Source organism: Arvicanthis niloticus, chromosome 1 (genome assembly GCF_011762505.2).
Source record: "Arvicanthis niloticus isolate mArvNil1 chromosome 1, mArvNil1.pat.X, whole genome shotgun sequence".
Lineage (NCBI taxonomy): Eukaryota > Metazoa > Chordata > Mammalia > Rodentia > Muridae > Arvicanthis > Arvicanthis niloticus.
This window is the reverse complement of record NC_047658.1, coordinates 6,654,641-6,676,013: the sequence shown is the minus strand read 5'-3', so window position 1 is coordinate 6,676,013 and position 21,373 is coordinate 6,654,641. Positions and strand designations below refer to the sequence as shown.

Sequence of the window (21,373 nt, the reverse complement as noted above, 5' to 3'; positions counted from 1 at the left end):
TCTGGAGAGATGGCTCAGCTGGTAAGAGCACTGACTGCTGTTGTAGAGAACCCAGGTTCGATTCCCATCACCCATACAGTGGTTCACAAGCATCTGGAAGTTCAGTTCCAGGGGATCTGACATTTTTTTCTAATCTCCATGGGCTCTTCATGCTCATGGGTGCATAGGTATAGATGCAGACAAAACACTCACACATGTAAAATAAACCTTAAAAAAAAAAAACCAACCAAACCAAACCATTTCTTGTTGCCCCTTCCTAAACACAGATCAATCTTATCAGGCAGGCAGCTCTGTAAAAGTGAAGAGAAGCAGCCAGCCAAGCAGGCTGGGCAGGACTTCCCCAACACAGCACGGTTGACTTACATGAGGCTCCACCTCCATACCTCAGCACCTCATAAAAATCTAAACTTAAAAGGATGCACCAACACCAAACTACTGAAACCAAGAGAGGAACTCTGCACTCTGTGCTGTTGTGGGCCAAAGCATGCTGGTCATTCCAATAAGCGTAAATCAAAATGAGAAAGGATGGAAGACCCTGTGTCATGGTCACAGCAGCCTCATTGCGAACATACAGCAACTCCCTATGGTCTCGGCTCCATGGCGTAAGTACAGCCCCTTCCTCACCAGGCAGCATGAGGATCGAACAATGCTACCTGTATGCTAATGAACAAGCATTAGACCCAATCCCCTTGACACTCTTGATACTCACGGCAAAGGTTCTCAGTCCTCCATGGATACACAATGACCCCAGAAGACTGGCATATAGCGGTGTATGTGGCCAGCGAGTCACACAGTGGCTTAGTTTGGCCTGGCATTCGGCAGCAATCATAGGCGCACTCTATGAAGGCACTGTTGTAGGCGGGCACTCTCCAACAGTGCTTGAAATGACCACTCATGTTACGAAAAATTTCGCATTTCCGTGTTATATTCGTCAGTAAGCTCTCGCTGAAGTTAGGACACAGACTTTGCTCATCTGTCCTGCAGCCGGGATGTGATGACACCAGCCACTTCCTTCCAAAGTCTCGAGGGTCAAGGGCTTCTCCTCTAATCTGCTTACCCAAGTCATCACGTGGGTTCCCGTTGAAGTTCCCACAGAGCCCACACACACTGTTAAAATAGTTGCTGGGCACCTTGGCAGTCACATGGGTGTCCCAGTTATAGCTGACCGACAGGCTGAAGTTTGTGCGAAGGACAGCATACTTGCCTTGGCGGAACACCACGAGTTTTCCACCTAGGGCTTGAAAGGGCAGGTAGTGAAGGATGCCATTCACCTGGGGAGAGATGCAGGAAGACCAACAGGTCAGGGTACCTGCCTCCTATCTCCCCATTATGGGTACCACTCTAAACCTCCCCATTTAGTCTGGTCTAAAGACCTTTGTATTTACTTGTTTTAATACATATTGATAATTAATATTCAAGCCTTAGGTAAAGTGAGAGGTGGGAGAACATTGATACCTATCAATAATTGTGCCCTCCCTTTATCTAGAGCCTTTCCATATCAAACATTGGGAAATTAAGAACCTGGGACATGGAAAGTTGTTTCCCCCTTTGAACTTGTCCACCTTCCCTCTCCTCATGGCACAAGACATTACTCAAACTTCTCTGTTATAATTATGAGCCATTGTGCGAGTATCTAACAACTCTCTCTCTCTCTTTCTCTCTCTCTTTCTCTCTCTCTCTCTCTCTCTCTCTCTCTCTCTCTCTCTCTCTCTCACACACACACACACACACAGAGATTTTTTTTGTTTTTGTTTTTTCGAGACAGGGTTTCTCTGTATAGCCTTGACTGTCCTGGAACTCACTCTGTAGATCAGACTGGCCTGGAACTCAGAAATCCGCCTGCCTCTGCCTCCCAAGTGCTGGGATTAAAGGCATGCACCACTATTAAAAAATAATAAGTAAAATCTATCTGTCTGTCTGTCTGTCTGTCTGTCTTTGAGGTAGGGTTTCAGTGTGAATATCTAATTGGCTTGGAACTCAGTGTGTAGATAGATGTGTCAGTGGGAACTATAGTGATGACCCCAAGAACGATGTCCAAAAGTCCAATGGCTCACAGGCTAGAATAGAGATAGAGATCTTTCTGTGTTTGCCTTCTGAGTGCTGGGATGGGTTTGTGTACCAGCCTTGGCTTTCACTTTTTTTTTGGGGGGGGGGGAAGAAAGGAGTGTCTGTAGGCTTTAGCTGTAGAAAGACTCAAGAATGTCAGAGAAGCGATCTTTGATCACAGGATGGGACTTATAGTGGATTTGCAAAACCTATTTGGGAAGACTTGAAACAGAACAATTAACCTTTAGATGAATGCATGTGTGTGTGTGTGTGTGTGTGTGTGTGTGTGTGTGTGTGTGTGTGTGAAGGGTTGTCCTTTGATCCTTGCCTAACTGACTGGTCCAGGGTCCTGGGTTTTTAGTACTAGTGAGAAAAATAGATTGACCCTCAGGCAGCTGAGCCAAGCTCTGGCCAGCACAGCAGACAGCCTGGTGAGCAAGTCTGAAAAGAAGTGATGGAGAGAGGCCCATCCTGGGGAGAAAGAGGGCACAGAGAAGAGGCAGCCTGGCAGCTGGCTTTTTTTCTGTTTTGTTGGCGTTTTTTGAGACCAGAACTCATCATGTGTAGTCTTGATGTTGTATCTATGTGGGCAGACATTTGCTTGCTCTGAGCAACTCCACTCCCCCCCTCAGCCCCCCCAGCCCCCCATCACAAATGCTTACTTTGTACTGAACACTTCAGGTCACCTGTTACCTTGCTCTCTGGAGCATTCTTTAAACACAAGTCTATAATTCTAAACTTTCATAATAACAAAACTAGGAACTGCTAATATCTATTGAGCATCAAGACTTCTTTTTGAGCTCCTGAAGATATGGATTTGTCACATAACTGCCTAGAGACTGGTGACTCCTGGTGGAGATTATGAGCTCTGAGGGAGGGAGGTAAGACAGTCTGGGAGGCTGTCACAGAACCAAGAAAAAGTAGCAGGGCCTGGACCTTAGCCTCAAGATGGTTGAATGACTTCCATTCCACTCCCTCCACAGCCGTTAGTCTTTCAGTGGATTTGTGTTTCATACCCTGTTTCACGCTCGCCCTGCAGCACTCACCAGTACTTTGCCTTGGTATTCCCGGCGCACCTCCAACTGGACTCCAAAGGCCTCCAACTTCACAGAACGCACAAAGCTTACGCTTTGACTTCCCCGGCGTTCATTTTCTATAAACACTTTGAAGCTGGGGAGGGACGGGTGCTGGCCGTAGGAGGCAGTAAACAAATATGTGCAGGTGCCCATGAAATTGAAGATCCGCTCATCCAAACTCATGTAGTGTGGGTCTCCGGATGCCCGGCAGATGCGGAAGTATTCCGGGAAGCAGCCAAAGGAGCCATTCTGTACCCCACAGTACTCGTGAGGCAGGCATCCTGATGTGTCCCTGCAGATCACCTTCTGAGTGGCTTCATCACAGGTGCAGCGGCGGTGGCATTTTTCGTCAGCGTACACTTCTTGACCCGGGGCCAGCAGGCGGTCCTGGAAGGTGCACCCACAGGAGGAGACAGGTATACAAAGGCCACGACTGGCTACGAGGCCTGGAAGGCACACGCAGCCCTCCACGCAATGGCGCGAAGAGCAGTTGGTCGGTGCGGCTTTTGGGTTGCAGGAGGGCGGGCAGGCGGGGCTGCAGAGCTCATAGTGGCTGTTGGCGGGACAGGTCAGTGCTGGAGGGTTGGGGAGAAAGGGTGGGTCATGCCAGGTTTGGGGCTCCCGGAGACGATGCTGCATCATCAGAGGTCACACCCCTCAGTTAACAGCACTCCTACTTTCTTGATGCCCCCTCCACCCCATCCCTGGACAGCCAACCAGGCAGTGGGCAAATCCCATGACTTTCACCTTCCAAACTCACGCAGAATCTGTCTCCACAGCCCAGGATCCACAGCAACCTCCTGCCTGGTTCCCTGCTCCCCGGTATGTGCTCCTCACAGTACCAGAGTACTGTGAATTCACTGGACTGTGAATGCAGGCACAGACCAGGGACCTCGACCTCCTGTGGCTCCATCTCAGGGGAAAACAGAGTCCTCCCGAGGTCCAGGGGTTCCCCTGTGCTCCCCACAGTCTCCTGCCCTATCTCTTTCTCTCTCCTACTGGTACACTCTGCCTCAGCCTCAGTGGGTCGACAGGTGCCTGGTCCCAAGATTCCCCACTCAGGCCTTTGCAGTAGTCATTCCCTCCTACCATTGTTATATTTTCCTCAAACAGACTTTGCAGCAAAGATGAAGGCTCCAGGAGTCCAGACGGCCTAGATTGAAAATACCAGCTCCCCCCTCGCCAGTCCTTTCTGAGCAAATGACTCTCTATCTGTCTGTGTCTCAGTCTAGCCAGGAGTAAGTGGGAGGAGGCAATACTGATTTCACTGGTTATACGGACTGAACCGTAGAACTGTACTGGGGGCAGGGGGTGCTCCATGGTCAACACTGTGACAACTTGGATGACTCCATGGCCTGGACATGCTCCAGGATCCACTGTCATTGGTTTCCAATGTCTTCCCTGAGCTTCCAGATACTATCACAGGATCCTGCTCTTTGAAGGTATTTTCTAGTGGATCTGCCAACTCTCTGTCTGTCCCTCTCCACCCAAGATACAGGTTCTGCTGGAGTGGGGACACAGCCTGACTTGGCCACATTGGATCTTCGGCATGGAGCACAAGGCCTAAGAAATGAACAGGAGGGGCCGTGAACTCACAGGTTCTCCTTTGGAGTTTGGGGACATGTGGAGAGGAAGGCTTACAGGACAATGGGACATAATAGTGATGCAGGCAAGTCCAAACAGGGTTTTTGTCTCCCTCTGGGCTCATCACCCCTCTGAAATCCTAGTCTTAAGCATCGGGCCTGAGGTTGCTTTCATCCCTCACTGTCCTGTATGCCTCTTCAGCGTTTCTCTGAGCTGTCTATTAGGCTGCAGACAAGTCACGGTTGGCTCCTGCTTTGTCCTCCACATGGCCAACACCGATATAGGCTCTTGTGAAGACATGGCAGGTTTATTGACTGAATGAGTGACTGCTTTAGTGGATGGACACCTGGATAGTTATCTTTGGTTTAGTGCAGAGGACATTGGGAGTCACGAGAGTGTTCAACCAGAGAATAACCACTGAATTTGATCTTGCAACTTGGCAGACTACCTTTTGTGACAAACGTCTGTGGTTTCCCAGGTCAGGAGCCCACATCCATTCCCCCCTTTCTGGCTATTCCAGTCCTTCCCATGGATTTAAGGTTGGAAATTTTTATTCTAGGAAAATCCTCCCTGTAACTGTCCCCTGGTTTCTCTCTAGCATCCTGTATCCCTCTTGAATTCCCCTAGTCTTATCCTGTATCCCTCTCCAACTAATCTCCAGATATGCTTGAACGCCCTCTTGTGGCAACCTCAATCACTGCAGTCTATCTTGTTCACTACTGTGTTTGTCCCTGTGGCAGAGCTGGAGAGCCTTGGCCATCACAGTGTTCCTGTCATTGCCTGTCACTGGGTTGAGGCGTAATTAGTGTTCTGGTACCAAGCAGATGCAATGGGTTCCCAACCCCTCACCAAAACTCCCTACCCTGGCTTGAACTCACGGCAGTTGGTTCGTGACCTCCAGTCTCGAACAGAGATGCCCAGATCCACACAGGCTTGAGCATAGGCATTGAGGCCGCGGCACAGGGTGAGACGTTCCCCTCCTGTCACACACATGTCATACACACATTCTTCCAGGAAAGGCTTGGGGTCCAGAAATTTATGGCAGTCGGCAAATGGGCCTGAGGGCAGAGTTAGCATGCCACAGAAAAGGTCTTTCTTAAAGAGCTGGGCCTGGCTTGGGATGCAGGACGGACAGTTGCCGTAACAGCCGTCATCACATAAGAGGTCTTTATCATTCACCTTCCAGCTATTGGTGAAGTTTAGGACATCAGAGGCTTGCTTCCCATCAGGTGTAAGGAAGTCATCAGCAGGGTCTCCGTTATAGTTGCCACACAATCCGGATACCTGGTCTTGGAAGCGCTTGGGCAGGCTCAGGGTCAGCAGGGAATCCCAGTCATAGGTGACCACCAGCCCAAAGTCCAGCTCTATCACACCTCGTGTTCCACTCTGGTACACACGCAGGCGATCCTCACTCAGGGAGACAGGCAGGTTTGAATACTGGTAATCGATCTGCAGAGAGAGGCGGCAGCGGTCAGACTCCTGTATGATCTCTCCTTCACCCGTCATCTCCTCCACTCAGGTCCCCAGCTCTAGCCACACAGGGTGCCTTCCTTCCTTTGTCACCAGCTGAGCCTAGGGATGTGGCCTGAAGTGTTCTTCCCTGAGATGTGCACAAAGACCCCCACCCCCAACGATGTCTGCTGAGGTGTCACTGGCTCAGTGAGGCTGCCCCTGATGACCCTTTCAGTAGCCCCGTCCTCTCCTCCTCTGCTTCCCAGTTCCCACAGCTTCTAATCTTCTCCCACAATGTGCAAGTTTCCCACGAGCTCCACCTGTCTGAAGCACTGGGAGGCCGCCTCATGGTTTTATCTCCAGTGCCTCCAACAGTGCCTGGCAGAATGGCAGGCTCATCACAAGCGTGAAGCTGGTGTGAGCAAGGAAGCTGTCAGGTCTGCAGCAAGGGGTAGCAAGGGGAGCCAGTGAGACAGCGGGATTCATGTCCATGACATGACCAAGTGACAGGAGGCTGTGGGCAGAACCAGCCAAGACCTGCAAGTCCCAAAACATTGACAAATCTGGCAGAGGGCTGTCAGCCTCTTTAAACCACCATCACTGTGCAGCAGTGGGCTAGTTTCCTTTCTGTTGCTGTGACACAGTGCACTTGCCAGATGCAACTTTGGGGGAGGAAATCACAGTTCATCCGTGAGGAAATTCAGGCTTGAAGCAGAAACCATAAGGAATACTGCTTGCTGGTTGGCTCACTGTCGTTTCTTGAAGGGATCAATCTCTTTCCCATGAAGTGATTACTTTGACCCAAATGTGACCACTCAACCCAGTTTCCTGTGTGTACCAGAACGTCCAGTTTCACAGTCTACAAAGTGAGTTACTTTGTGAACTCAATGCTCATGTGAGTTTGCCCAGAGAGGCAGAAAATGCAAGTAAAAGTAACACGGAGGTGGAGTGCACCTAGGAAGGAGATGAATCCTTGCCACCCCTCCCTCCCTGAATGCCACCATATTGCTGACCCTGCAGAAAGGAATGATGGGACTCCAGATGGAGCCTGTTGGGGGTTCTTCTAAAGACAGAGCACCACATCCCCACTTAAAAACAGCAATGTTTTGTGTATCAGGAGGTGCTCAATCCAAACCACAGTTCCAGAAGCTTGATCACCTGACTGGTCACTTTACTACTTCCATGGTGACAGTAGAGTGTCACTAAGTTCAAGACATAAGCTGCTAATGCATGGATGTGAACATATACACAGAGCCCACAGAAGTCAGAAGAGGCCATCAGATCCCCCAGCACTGGACTTACAGCTATCTGTGACCCTCCTGACAATGGGTGCTGGGCACGAAACTTCAGCCATTTTCAAGAACAGCAAGTGTTGTTGACTGCTGAGCCATCTCTCTAAGCCCTCTTCTTTGACCCTGCTGAGCCTCTAATTTTCATTCCTCTCCCCGGGACACACTCTGCTGCTATAGACCAACAAACATCTATATAACAGGAGGGGAAGGGGGTGAAACTACTCGTAAGCAACAGCAAGCCTCACAGGACAGGTTACCAAGTTGAGATCACCCCCAGATGTGAACTACTGTGGTCAGGTCACACATTTGGGTCAAAATAATCATTTCATGAGAAAGAGATTGATCCCTTCAAGAAACGACAGTGTTACCATCTTCTCCAGGGCCCTTCTAGATGCAGAGCTGAAATGGCGTTCATTCAAACCACACCCTAAGCATGGGCAGCACCTTTCTCTGCTGTGCACAGCTCAAGCACCTGTTTTGTTCCCTGCTCCTAAAAGCTCACAAAGTTCTTGTCATCACCTCCAAGACAACTTCAAGGTTACCTTTTCTTCCTAAGGCAGCCACACTGAATAAGTCCTCCAATGCTCACCACCACTGCCCATCCCTTTGATTGGTTTATTTGGATGGTGGTGAAGCCTAGTCCTCCCCATGGAAAAGGGATGGTTTGGAGTCTAACACCAAGGGCTTAGTTCAAAACCTTAAACTCACAGCCTCGGGGGACTCACCTTTGCAAAGCCTATTTCTCCATAGATCAGGGACACGGTGTGGTTGTAGACATGCACGGTGACTAAGCGCACGTAAGAGACTTTGTTGGAGCCTCGGTGCTCATTCTTGGCATCTACTTTAAAGGCCAGCAGGGAATCCTTGGTGCTGCGCAGCTCAGTCAAGGTGTAGGAATAGGTGCCCATCATGTCATAGCGACGGCCATCGAAGGTGGTATAGTGGGGATCACCCTGGGCGCGGCAGACAGCTGTGGACTCTGCCACACATCTGGCCTTCCCATTCACCACCTGGCAGCGCTGCCCAGATGCACACTGAATGCCTTGGCAGGAAGCCTCTGTTTCGACAAACCGAGCTGGGGAGGGAAGAGTTGGGAAGAATTAGAAATGTTCCTGAGGTCAGACACCTGGGGCCTGCTATAGTGTGGACTATGCACGGTTGGCTCACAACAACCCCTTTTACAGGTATGGAAACTGAGGTCTGCAGGCTCATGGAGAGAGCTCCTCTCCCAGGGTTTCTGACTCCACAGTTTAACACCCAGAGGAATGGCAAGTAGTGAAGAAGGACCAGGAGCAACCGCTGAAACAAAATGTTTATAGTTCAATGTCCTCCCTTCCCCACCAGGCTAGAGGCTACCAGAGGATAGGAAATGGAAGATGGAGTCTTTAGCAAAATGGAGACAAATGTCTTAGAGGTGACCTTAGTAGAAGTCCTAACTCAAGCACCCAACACTGGGCCATTGGATAGATTATTTTCAGTGCTCTGGCCCCAGTGTCCTGTGATATGGGTCTGAAAAAAAAAAAAAAAAGGTTTCTCCACAGAAATTTGAGGGAGACATTGGCATATTCTAACAAGTTAAAGCATAGACATGGAAGCTGAGGCTTGACATTTCATGGGGAGAGTTTCCCTGAGCTTGCTGACACCCCAGGGGTTCTGATTCCACAGTTTAATACAGTTTGGCCCAGAGGATTGGCAGGTTGTGAAGAGGAACAAGGAGCAGTCATGGAAATGTTCAACTGTTCATGCTTCTGTGTCTCTCTTCCCACCCAGCTGAAATAGAAAAAGCATAGAAAATGGAAGGACAGGACTGGGCAGTGTGGGTAGAGTTCTTGCTGTGTAAGCAGGAAACCCGAGTTCAGCTTCCAGCCACGTAAGAGCTGTGCATGGTTACAAGTGTGTTAGCTCAGTGTGATCGGACAGAGCCATGACAGGCAGATCCCAGGGGCTGGCTGCTCAGCCAGTTTAGCTGAATCTCAAAGACAGACAAGACAGAAAGGGATCAAAGGAGGATTCCCGACATTGACCTCTGGCCTCTACACATCCATACTAGGGTGTGCATACTTGCATACACACATGCATGTTTAGGTGTGCACATGCTTTTACACACACATGAATATACATATGCATGCCTGTGTGTGCATACCTGCATAGATACAGATACACACATGCAGAACACACATACACACACAAAAAAATTTTTTTTTGAGAGAAGGCCCAGAGACACAAGCAAAATGGAAAAATCATGGTGCAGATGGCCTTAGCTTCTAGCCAAGACACCAAGCATGGGACATTGTGTAAATTATAAGTGTTCTTGCCTAAATGTCCTAATTCACCAGAGAGGAGGCTTCTCCATAGAGGTTGGAGAGGGGTGTTGTCAGGTTTCAAAAAGCTAAAATGGAAGCAAGGTTTGGGACTGAGCCCGAGGATCCAGTATTTCCTGATGTAGTTCATTGTCCACACATTCCCATTCCACTAATCACTTCTAAAGCATCCCCTGAAGTGGGCTGCCCCTTTTTGCCAGGATAAGCAACCCCTGAATCTACGTTCCCAGTTTGAAGAAGACCATCTGGGAAGAAGCAGCCCTTCCTGATTGGCCTCTAGTCCTCAAGAACTTTCTTTCTGACCCCTGACCTCCAATCCCACAACAGCTCTCTGTGCACCACCGTGATCTCTGGCCATAAGCTAATCTAAGGACTCCATGTGTTAGCTTGTTCCGTTTTCACCGAAGTCCTATTGCAGGGGGACCAGGCCTTATCTCTATGTGAGAGTCTCAGAAACTGAGGCCTAGAGAGGTGGAGTGACAGGCCAAAGGCCACCCAGGCACAGCTGGGGTTAACCCCAGGCCCTGTGGCTCTTTGTCTTCACAACATCTGAGCTACCTGGTGCTGAGCTTCAGGCTGAGCCTGAGGTTGCACACAGGCCCCAGGTTCTGTTCCTTAACTGTGTCAAAGCACGTGAAGCACTCAGGGAGGCTGGAACACAGAGATGCCCCATCCCAGGGTCCTCACTGTTACTATCTCTGGATCTGATTTTGAGCATCGGCAGTCCTACATGAGGAGTGCAGAGTAACTATCAGCAGCAAGTATAACTGTATTAGTTCCTAAGTATCAAAACATTGACCAGCCCCTTCCATCCTGGCTCCCTGGGTCTCCCCAAAACCCTTTCTACAACCTCACCACAAACCAACATACAATGGCTGATGCTTGAACAGTGGGGGATTCTTAGGGCTGTGCTCTGCTTGGTAAGCCCTGGGGCAGTGTGGTTGGTAAATGTTTTGAATCTTGTTCCTGGTGAACAGGAGAGAAGTAAGGGAGTCTGCCAGGGATGCTAAAGGTGACATGTGCACAGGCCAGCTGATCCTGGGAGCCAGAGAAGAATAAGCGGGAAAGGTAGGGAGAAGGAGGTCAAGGAAGGTATGGGGGTGGGTGCACAGCCCTCAGTATCCAGGGCCTCAACAGGGCACAGCAGTATCAGTTCTTCCAGGCTGAGCTTAGCACCTAATGTCCACTCTGAGATGGTGTGGTCAGAGTGGCCCGCCACTGATGCTGGAAGCTATCGCAGCTAGCCATCTTAGCCTTGACACTGATGATACCATGGCTGACCCACACCTCAGCAGGACCTTCTGTAAGGTATTGTCTTCCTGGCTGAGGACAGAGGCAGAGGCAATGCTCTCTGACAAACTGGAGGTGAAGAGGCAGAGACAGGCCTTGCTGTTCCAAGACTGGGAATTCTGCAGGAAGGCCATGAGGAATTCTTCCCCACCAGTGTTTCCCGGGGTCCACTGTGGCCTCCTGGGTGGACCGTGAAGAAAATGCAGTTGTGGGTCCAGTTACCCAGTTCCTCCCCATTACAAACCCAACCCCTTGGCCTTCCTGAGAACCTGTGAAGTAATTCTCCCTATGCTCCCATTCCCTTCCTAATGCAGACAGCATCCACCTACAAGCCTTTCTGGCTTTGACTGCCCCAAAGCCTGAGCATCCTGTGCAGGGCTCTTGAACTCAGATGCTGCAGGGCCAGACGAGGGATGGATTGGTGTGAGATAGTCCAGGTGGTGACTATTGACACCGGAGCACTGTCCTCACTTTAAGTTGCCGCCGTTCTCTTTTGCTGATTGCACTTTATGGTTTAGCAGCCCTGGCTGCCCTGGAACTCACTCTGTAGACCAGGCTGGCCTCGAACTCACAGAGATCCACTGCCTTTGCCTCCCGAGTGCTGGGATAAAAAGGCGTGCACCACCATGCCAGGCTGTGGTGATTAATTTTTGATGCTACATCTTCTACTTTTCTGATGAAACTGGTTGGTTAGCTGACACTTTATATGAAATCTCAGACCCCAACCTCCCTTTTACAGTCCTGTGGGAGCATGCATACACTCTGTCCGGACTCAGTTGCTAGTATAATTTCTTTTTTAATAGATCTTGCTGGTTTGTACAAGAGGATAAAGGGAAGTTGAGGATTATTAACTACAGACAGAATCACCCCAAAAATCAAAGCAGGTAGACTTTCAACATTCCAAACATGGAGTGGGGGATCCCACCACATTTTTCTGCAGGTTCTCACTTCCATTGCAGCTGGAGGGCTGGGGGGGGGGGGGCTTGGACATGATTTATGAAAGGTTTACAAATGAAAGATGCTGACCCAGGCAGGCCAGTTTCCCGTGGTCCCACATCCTACTAGGACATGGATGAGGTTCAATCTGACTTACCCCATAGGAGAGTCGCTCCAGCCCAGAATGCCCAGCAGCTCCACAGGGATTCCATATCTGCAGCAAGGAGAGACGGAGGCTCCTATAAGGCTGTCCTACTGTCCTGTTGGAGACTGTCATGGAAATCACAGAAGCAGACAGTCCTGGCATAGTAGCTTGGAGGCAAGGAATGCTGGGGCAGGGAAGGAAGTTGGGTGGACAGGACCAGGTGTGAGCAGGCCATGGGGAGCTGTCTGTCCAGTATATTGGGGAGTGAGCTGGAGGTTCAGAATCCAGGGAAATGGGTGGGAGAATTGAATATTCAAATGCCCTGAGGGAAAAGATAGGAGGTCTAGAAAGAAAGGCAAGAGAGGAGATCATTTATTCTACTTCCACAGAGAACCCCATCTCTTCTCACCTGCAGGTCCCGGAGCTGCAGGATCAGGCTGTGGACTGAGCTATATAGTGTGGTTTCTTGTTCCCCCAGGCCACACCATTGGCCACCTGCCAGGCAGATGATGCCAGCTTCCTGGAGGAGGCTGCTGATATCAGGCCAGAGGGAATAGTGAGTCCTGAAGTCTTGTAAAGGGTAGAGAAAAAGTCCCATGTTCTGAGACAAGTGTGAGTTAAGCTGGTGGCTGCACCCCAGAAGCTATGGAAAACTTTGGTCTTGAAAGAGCGCCATCCTTAGAGGGACAGCTGGGGAGTAGTGTACCAGTGGACTGGGTTCCGTGAGCAAGGTAGTGGGGATCGAAGGGTGATGTAGCATTGGTTATGTCTGTTGGCTTCCTGGCCAGATTCCGATCTTTAGTCCTTACTTAGAACCGTATCTAAAGGTCCATATCCAGGTTCTGGCTCCTTGCAGTCCCCATGGGCGGATCCCTGGTCCGAAGCCACCCACATCTTGCTTCTAAATACCATTGAGTATAGTTGTCTAGGGATGTATAGTCTGAGGCTCTGACTTGGGTTTTTGTGTAGGGCACGATGTTTCCATCTCAGAAAATTATTTGGTTTGATATTTGAGATACCCCCTAACCCATCTCTCTTCATAAAGAAGTGACTGGCTAATCTTGGGGTGAATCTATGTTTTCTTCTCTCCTAACTGAGAATTTTCTCGAGATATGATATGGGATACCAGGGTGCGGAAGAAGTAGCAGAGGGAGTTTGAGCTTTCTGGGATACAGTCAGTGTGTTCCGAAAGTCTGCTACAACCCATGATATTATTGGCTGAATCTGAAATGTCTCCACAAGCTATTGTATTTTAACATGTGGTTGTCAGTAACCAGCAGTTTCGTGAATTTGTGGAATATGAGGTTCGGAACATGAGGTCTCATAAACAGAAGCAAGCTACCAGGGCCAAGCCTCAAAGGCTATACATGTCCCTGTCTCTGTCCTGCTTTGATTCCTGCTTGCCTGAAGTGACCAGCCACCCACGATCCTACTTTGGATGGAGTCAGTCCAGCTATGAGGCCCTGCACACTATGACAGACTTGTACTCTCTCAAACCACGAGCCAAAAGAATTTCTTCTTCTCCCATCACTTCTCTCAGGTGTTTTATCATTACACTGATAAAAGTTACAGATACAGAAAATTGGTCCAGAGAAGAGGAGGTTTTAATATAATTAAACCTGACTGTGTGGTTCTTGTGCTTTGGAACTGGCTTGTGGAAGGGTTTGGGGGTGGTAGCTAAGAATATAGGACGAATGCGTTGGAAAAATTTGAAGGCCAAAATGCCAATAGAAGTGTGGACAATAGAAACTGTTACTCATAAGGTTACTGTGGGTTGGGGTGAAGGCTACTTATGCTACACTCGGGCAAAGACCCTTGCTACACACTGCCTTGACAACCTGAGGTGAGGCTGAATCTCAAAGTAACGGAGTGGTTTGGTAGAGGAATTATCACCAGCTGCTTCTGGTCAGGGATAAAGCAAAAGCAGACAGAGGAAGTGGGGCAGCAAAGTGAGACTAATGTGTAATTTGGGAACCCAAGAGATTTAAAATTGCAGACAAGGTGAGTGAGGGCAGATGCAATTGTTTAAAATACCAGTACAACTAAAGAGAAGCTTTGCACAACCGGGAAGGTGCCTCAAGGAAGATACTCCTCCCACCCAAGTCGTGACACCCAGGGTATGACAGACATGGAAAGGACCTTCTTTAAAAAGAGAAATGTGCATCCAAAGGGAAAGGGATTTCTTGCTTGAAAATGACCCTGCAGGGAAATGTTTCTCTGTTCAGAGGCACAGGAACTAAGAGGCTACAGTAGCCATGGTCCAAATGAATTTAGCTGCACCTTGAGTTGGCAGTGGACCTTGGCATCATGCATGTAGTGCTGGCTCTACGGGCATGCGTGAAGACTGCAACAGTGATGTGGTCACTGGGGTTTGCACCAAGGTTCCAGAAGAAAGGTTCTATCGGGCTCTATGTAGCAGAGACAGAATCTGTGTGGGGTAGTCCTCGTAAGTCAATGTCTGAGACAGTGGAACTGAACCCCAAGTCGCAATGGACGTCTTAGGATGGTGGTGGTGGTGCCAGGAGCATTGCATATATGTCAAGGATAGCTTCCGGTACAGACTGGAAACAGATGGAGTAAAGGTCATGTGTGCTGCAAATGGCAAGGCCGTGGGGGTAAGTATGACCAAGCCCATAAGAGCCCGGGTGATGCCAATGAGGCAATCAATCGTATGCTCTAAACTCTAGGCTGTGGCTACAGTGTTTAATATTTGCCCTGCTGGTTTGTCTTTCTCTAGTCCTTCCTTGATACCATTTTTCATAAAATGAGAATATTTACTCCATGCCATTGAATGATGGAAAAATGTAACATTTTATTATTTAAGGGCTCATAGCTAACAGCGCCTTGAGTCCCAGAGGAGATTGTTGGACTTTTGACTAATACTGCAACCATTGAGCCGTTGGGCATTCTTGGATCATGCATTTTAGCATTTTGCATTATCAGATGGCCATGCCTCTACTGGGACCAGAGGTGGAATGTTATAATCTGAATCTGAGCCGCTCCCCAGCTGACATGTTTAAACACCTCCGTGTAAGGAACTTTTCACTGCTGTGGCAAAAGTATCTGAATTAAACAACCTAAGGAGGAGAACTGAAGGATTATTTTCACTCACTGTAGTGGTGATTTTAGTTCATGGTCACCTAGGTCCATTGCTTTTTAGCCAGTGGCAAGTCAATAACATCATGGCAGTGGAGTATTGTAGCAGAAAAGATAGGTAGGTAGGTAGATAGATAGATAGATAGACAGACAGACAGATAGATAGATAGACAGATAGATACCATTTTAGGGCATGCCCTACTTTCTTCAATCAGGTACTGCCTCTTAGTCCCCACAACCAACCAAAAATTCCATAAAATTATAAGCGCACTGATGGATTAGTCCACCGATAATGTCAATACCCACACAATTCAATTGGGGATAGTGAAGCTGGAAAGGCAGATGTGAAGGAAACTGTAGCAGCATTTTGTAGCTTTGCCCCCAACAGGCTAACGGACTCTTTGAGTTGAAGGTACTGTTATGAGAAGCTACAGTTAAGGTCTTTCTGCTGTGTTGAAGCTAAGGTGCCAGGGACCTTCCCCAGCTGCTTCGTGTGCACACGATGAAGGCTCTGCATCCTTAAAGGAGCCTGGCTTAATTATAATACCTTCTAGTTTGTGGTTTAGATTCTCTCTTGAGGGCCTTGGAAGAGGCTCATGGGGAGAAAAGCCCTAAAATGGAGATACAGTCTGTAATGATTTGTGAGGGGAAAGGGTCACTCTACCTCATACCTATTCCATCCACCTCATAAATATGCACAAACCACTGATATAAACATCAAACCTGTGATTTCTTGTTATCCCCGCATAACTGTATATCTCAGAAAACGGTATGAGTATTTCAGGGCCATGCTTTCTGTGAGAGTCTCAGGCTGAGTATGGACTCTGTTCTGGCTTGTTCTGCAGTTCTTTTTCTGTGGGTATTTCAAGAGCCTTGCTTTGTGTGAGTTGTGGTCTTTGGGTAGGGTCTTCTCAGGCAAGAGCAGCAGCAGGGCTGAGCTATATCCCCCATTGCTGTTACAAAGAACCACTTAGCACTTAGTGGATGCCTCTAGTGCTGAGTACAGGGAACTCTGGGGAGATTTCCACTCCCCATTCCTGAGTTAGATGGGATGATAATGTCTTGCTTGAGAGGACACAGCCATCGGAGGCTTGTCTTCCCTGTAATGCCCTGAGTTACTTTATTGTGTTTGATAAAAACCAGGCCAGCCACATGAGATCCTGCTAGATGAGACAGCTCTGAAGTGATCCCACAGAAATTAGCACAGTGATGGATCCCAAGCACATGAATGAAGATAGCCAGTCTTGCCCTCCAGAACCCGTCTTGCGACCAACCGTCTGTCTCTCATCCTGATGCCACGTACAGCCTTTGCTCAGTGTCCACTACCACCTGGCCTCACTATTTCATTTCTTCCTCTGACGGGTGTAAAGCCCTCCAAATGGCCAGGTGTGTGTGTGTGTGTGTGTGTGTGTGTGTGCAGGGCATGAATGAAGCAGGCCCAGGATCTCAAACTTATCCCTTCCTCACACGCTTAGTCAGACGCTTAACACACTGTTGTGGTGTAATTATGATCTGTCCCACAGAGGAGTCGGTGACACTTACCTCAGCTTGGACAGGCTCTATCTTGGTTTTCTTTGGGTCTTTCAGTCTGGCTGCTTACTCTGGCCCCAGGTGGGTACTGTCATGCCTTGCCATAATTAGGGCGACTGAGATAATAAAAGGGACAGAATTGCTGGATGCCCAGTCTCAGGGATTGTATCCAACCCTGGTCCCTTAGTTACAGTATGCGTACATAGAAGCACAAGGAGACTTGGAAGACTAAATCCAAGGCTCCTGGGATGGAGAACCTGCTCTCACCTCTCCTCCCCTCAGAAGACATGACTAGGGGCTACCTTCCTCCTCACATTGTCCTGCTTTTCTCTTCTGGATGTGGAACCAGCTCTCCACCCCCCAGGAGTGGCTTTTTGGCTACATCATTAAAAAGTGGAACCAAATATGAACCCCAGTTGCTTAAGGACAAACACTTGCAGTGTCTCTGTAACACAACTTGGATGCAGCAGACTGGAGGTTGTGTGTGTGTGTGTCTGGCCCAAGATCAGGAGCCCTGGTTTTAACACTATCTTCTAGTTGGATTTCCTTTCCAAGAACCTGGGAAAATGGACAGAAGTTCCTCATGTTCAGATCTTTATGGCCTTAAAGCACAGCCCTGACCTCTGTAAATGCAGTATGTTGGAGCCAGACTCAAATGCTCTCTTCCTGTTCACAAGCCTTTCCTCTATGACTTAACGCACTTGTCACCAGATAAAAATTTGGTGGGGAATGAAATTAAGCATAATTTCATCTTATAAAGGTGCCATTTGTAAAGCATTACAGGGTCCCCCTAACATCAGCCCCAGCTCCTGACAGCTTTACACGATTCCTGGTTAGGAAGGATGAACATTCGAATGGGAAAACGGGAGGACGGGTACTTAGACAGATGCTATGTCCTGAGAGCTACACCCCAGGACATTAAATTCAAAAAGGGATGACTCTGGAGACTGCAGATGCCAGGGCCAGGGGGCCAGTTCCAAGCCACTGGGATGCACAGATTCATGGGTTACCACTTCCTAATTCTCTGTTAAGTGGAAACGACTGTAAAAAGGACAAACATTCTGGGCTCACCTTTCTACTACAGACTCAACAGCGAGGCTCCTGTGCAGCTTGTGCCTCTGTGTTCTCTCTCCTTTGGGTCTTTGATGAAAAAACAAAAAACAAACAAACAAACAAACAAAAAAAAAACAACCCAAAAAAACATTTGCTTTGTCCTCTAGCCCCACTGGGGAACCTGTCATATCCTAAGCTACAGTTACTGGGGTACCATACAAACCTTTTTTTTTTCTTCGTGTATTTTCTCTTCTTTCTATTTTTTCTTGGTAATTGTTGGTAGTGAGTTTTTCAGTTCAGTGTCCTTTGTTATCATGGAAACTCTTGCTCGTATGTGAGCCCATATCTTAGACTCTGAAGTGGAAGACAATTCTGCCCAAGACCCGCAGTAGATGAGAACCTTGCACTCTAACATCGTGAGGACAGGTAACTATACTTTCTTTTATTCTGACATAACTGTGGTTTGAGTTCAACGTCCCTTTTTCACATTCAAGTTCATAAAAGTATGGAACGGCTCACAGAGGCGTGAGTCATCCTTCTGCAGGAGGCGCGCTGACCTCTGCGTTGTTCAAGGTTAGCATGTGTGCTGCAGAATTGAGCACCCGGCTTGCTGAATAAGCGGGTGCACGTTGTGGTGTGGCTCTGCCTCAGTAAGGAAGGGAACAACTGAACAAAGGAGCCAAAAAGTAGGGGGTAGAAAGGACATCGGATGTTTTTTGGTAAGAACAGATAAAAATAAAAGACAATATTTTTGAACAAGAAAGGATTTTTTTTTTTTTTTTTGGTATGGTAAAGTAAGATTTCTGTTTTAAAGTGAGATGACTGGAATCTTTCCAAAGTGGAAAAGGCAAGATGAAGGCGTACCAGAAACCTTAGGCATGTTGCAGAAGGTCCAGATAATTAAAAATTCAGGATTCTCTCTCTCTCTCTCTCTCTCTCTCTCTCTCTCTCTCTCTCTCTCTCACACACACACTGAAAAGATTTAAATTTCTTGTCAGGCAGTGGTGGCGCACGCCTTTAATCCCAGTGTTTAGGAGGTAGAGGCAGGCAAATCTTTGAGTTTGAGGCTAGCCTGGTCTACAGAGTGAGTTCCAGGACAGCCAGGGCTACACAGAGAAACGCTACCTCAAAAAACAAAAACATTTTTTAAAAAAGGGTTTAAATTTCTTACAGTCAAAACTCAGCACACTGTTATAAAACTGATGCCTCCTAGATCTATATTTAGAACAAGGAGGTTTTCTTAAGATATGGATCAGTTCTTGCTAACATTTATAAGAACTGGCTTAAAGAACAAATATTTCATTTTATCAAGATAATTACTTGTGTTTTCTGTTGTTTATCAGATTTTTAACTGTGTAGAAACCTGAGTCTTTAATAAAATCAGGACTTATTTAAAACCATGTTTATTTTGAGTGTTATAGGAGAGTTGGATGAAGGCCCACCATGTCCTCTTCAGAGCTGCAAGTTTCCTTCAGAGGTTCAACCAAAGCTTGAAAGTCAAAGCCAAAGAGGATACAGGGACTACGAGGACACTCACAAGATGGAACTTGCTCTGTAAGGTCATCCAGGTCCTAGGAGATGACATGACTTCTCTAAAGTGGCCCTAAAACTCTGATAAGTCACCTCTTCAGTTGATCAGAAAGACCATGGAGTCACCAGGGGTTAGATGGAAACTGTGCATATCCTGTAAAGAGAGCCACTGAAGGAAGAAATATCCCCTGTGAGTCCAAGGGAAACCATGTGGTCAGGAAGACCACGAGACAGCCAGCACGACCGGTAGACGGAAGCCAATGAATCCATGGGGCACCTTCCAAGACTCCAAGAGTAACCCTACTGAGTCTTGATTATCTGTTTTGGTTTTTCTTTTTCAAAACAGGGTTTCTCTGTGTAGCCTTGGCTCTCCTGGAACTCGATTTGGAGATCAGGTTGGCCTCACAGAGATCTACCTGCTTCGATTAAAAACATGTGCCACTACTCCAGCTGAGTCCTGATTAGCTTAACAGTAAAAACAAAAGAAGATTAACTGTTGGTCTCTTGCATGGCCTCAAATACCCAACAGGAAAGTAAAACTCAAGCATGAATGAAGTTAGGGCCAGTGAGACAGCTTAGCAGGGAATAACACTTTCTCCCAACCCCCCAACTACCTGAGTTTAATCCATGGGACCCTCATGGTGAAAGGAGAAAATCAATTCCCACAAGCTGTCTTCTGACCTCCACATAATGCTTGAGCCAGCGCTCTCTCTCTCTCTCTCTCTCTCTCTCCTCTCTCTCTCACCCTCCCCCACCCCCATATAGAAAGTAAAGTTAATTGATAAAACTAATGATTCTATAAGGATTCTAACCTTGGCCCGGTTGAACTGAGTGCCCTTAAGGCACTTTTGATAGTTTCAGCTCACCCTAGTCCTAAAGGGCTCTAGCAGGCCTGAGCACTGAAAACACCCGCCCAAGCATGGCAAACATGGCACCTAAAGGCTTTGCCCTTTCTTTTTTGCCCTATCTTGCTAAACCATTAGATTACATTCCTTTTTTTAAAAAAAAAAATTGCTTATTTGTTTTATTTATGTGAGTACACTGTCGCTGTCTTCAGACACACACCAGAAGAGGGCATCGAATTCCATTACAGATGGCTTTGAACCGCCATGTGTTTGCTGGGAATTGAACTCAGGACCTCTGGAAGAACAGTTAGTGCTCTTAATCTCTGAGCCATCTCTCCAGCCCTAGATTACATTCCTAAAGCTAGCCCCCAAAGTCCATTCCTTATTTGGCCACTTTGTTATGCTTGACTCATTCCTGGGATGGATTGCCAAGGTCCAACTCTCAAAACATCAAGGTCCAGCCATCAAAATATATTATTTTGACTACCCTAATTAAAATACCCAACCAGAACTTACCAACCAACACCGACCTCCCCTTTTCTTTCTTAAAATTAACATTTGTAAAATGATTTGCTGCTGTTTCTGTCTCATTCAGAGTCAGCCCCCTTGTCTCTTTGCCTTGCTTACTAAAGGATCTCTTTGTGTTTGGTCTGTGCTCATCCAGGGTTGAGAGGGGAACACCACACAGCACAAGGTCCCCTGGAGTCTTTCAATGGCTGTCAGACATCCAGAGCAGTACTAATTTGGTTCACCTGTCCTTTATAAAATCCTATTTTCCAGAAAGTGCTCATGGTGAGTCCTATTCAGAGCAGAAAAACAATTGAGAACTTACATATCTTCTTTAAAAGGAACCTAAAGGGCCAAACTTAATACCTATGAACTTACAATCATAATGCCTGCTTTTGGAGTTTTTCTCGTGGGATGTGCTTGGATAATATTTATGCCCACCTATACCTGAGCCTCACTGAACAAATACTTTTCTTGACTGTTATGAAAATTCTTTAAGCTACTGTATTTTTTTTTCTGTTCAAATCAAATTCATCTGGCCCCGAGTGACTAGAAATCCACCCTCTGTTTGGGATCTCCTCGGTTTCCACTTGGGGAACTATCACCACAGCTAGGTCTGCCATATTCATCCTCAGGCTCAATCTCCAGCCTCTACTTTATTCTAATCTTC

General features: G+C 47.7%; 1 protein-coding gene across 1 annotated transcript in view; it reads right to left on the bottom strand.

The window, feature by feature from the left end:
* Positions 1–13,015, bottom strand: part of LOC143441636 (IgGFc-binding protein-like) — a 33,495-nt gene extending 20,480 nt beyond the window's left edge. Inside the window, exons 1-5 of the mRNA XM_076930513.1 lie at positions 12,155–13,015; positions 8,176–8,525; positions 5,585–6,155; positions 3,093–3,697; positions 710–1,271 (exon numbers count right to left, since the gene is read on the bottom strand). Coding sequence (XP_076786628.1) covers positions 710–1,271; positions 3,093–3,697; positions 5,585–6,155; positions 8,176–8,525; positions 12,155–12,209 — 2,143 coding nt within the window. The 5' untranslated portion in view covers positions 12,210–13,015. The remainder of the gene's footprint in view (positions 1–709; positions 1,272–3,092; positions 3,698–5,584; positions 6,156–8,175; positions 8,526–12,154) is intronic.
* Positions 13,016–21,373: the final 8,358 nt, after the last annotated feature.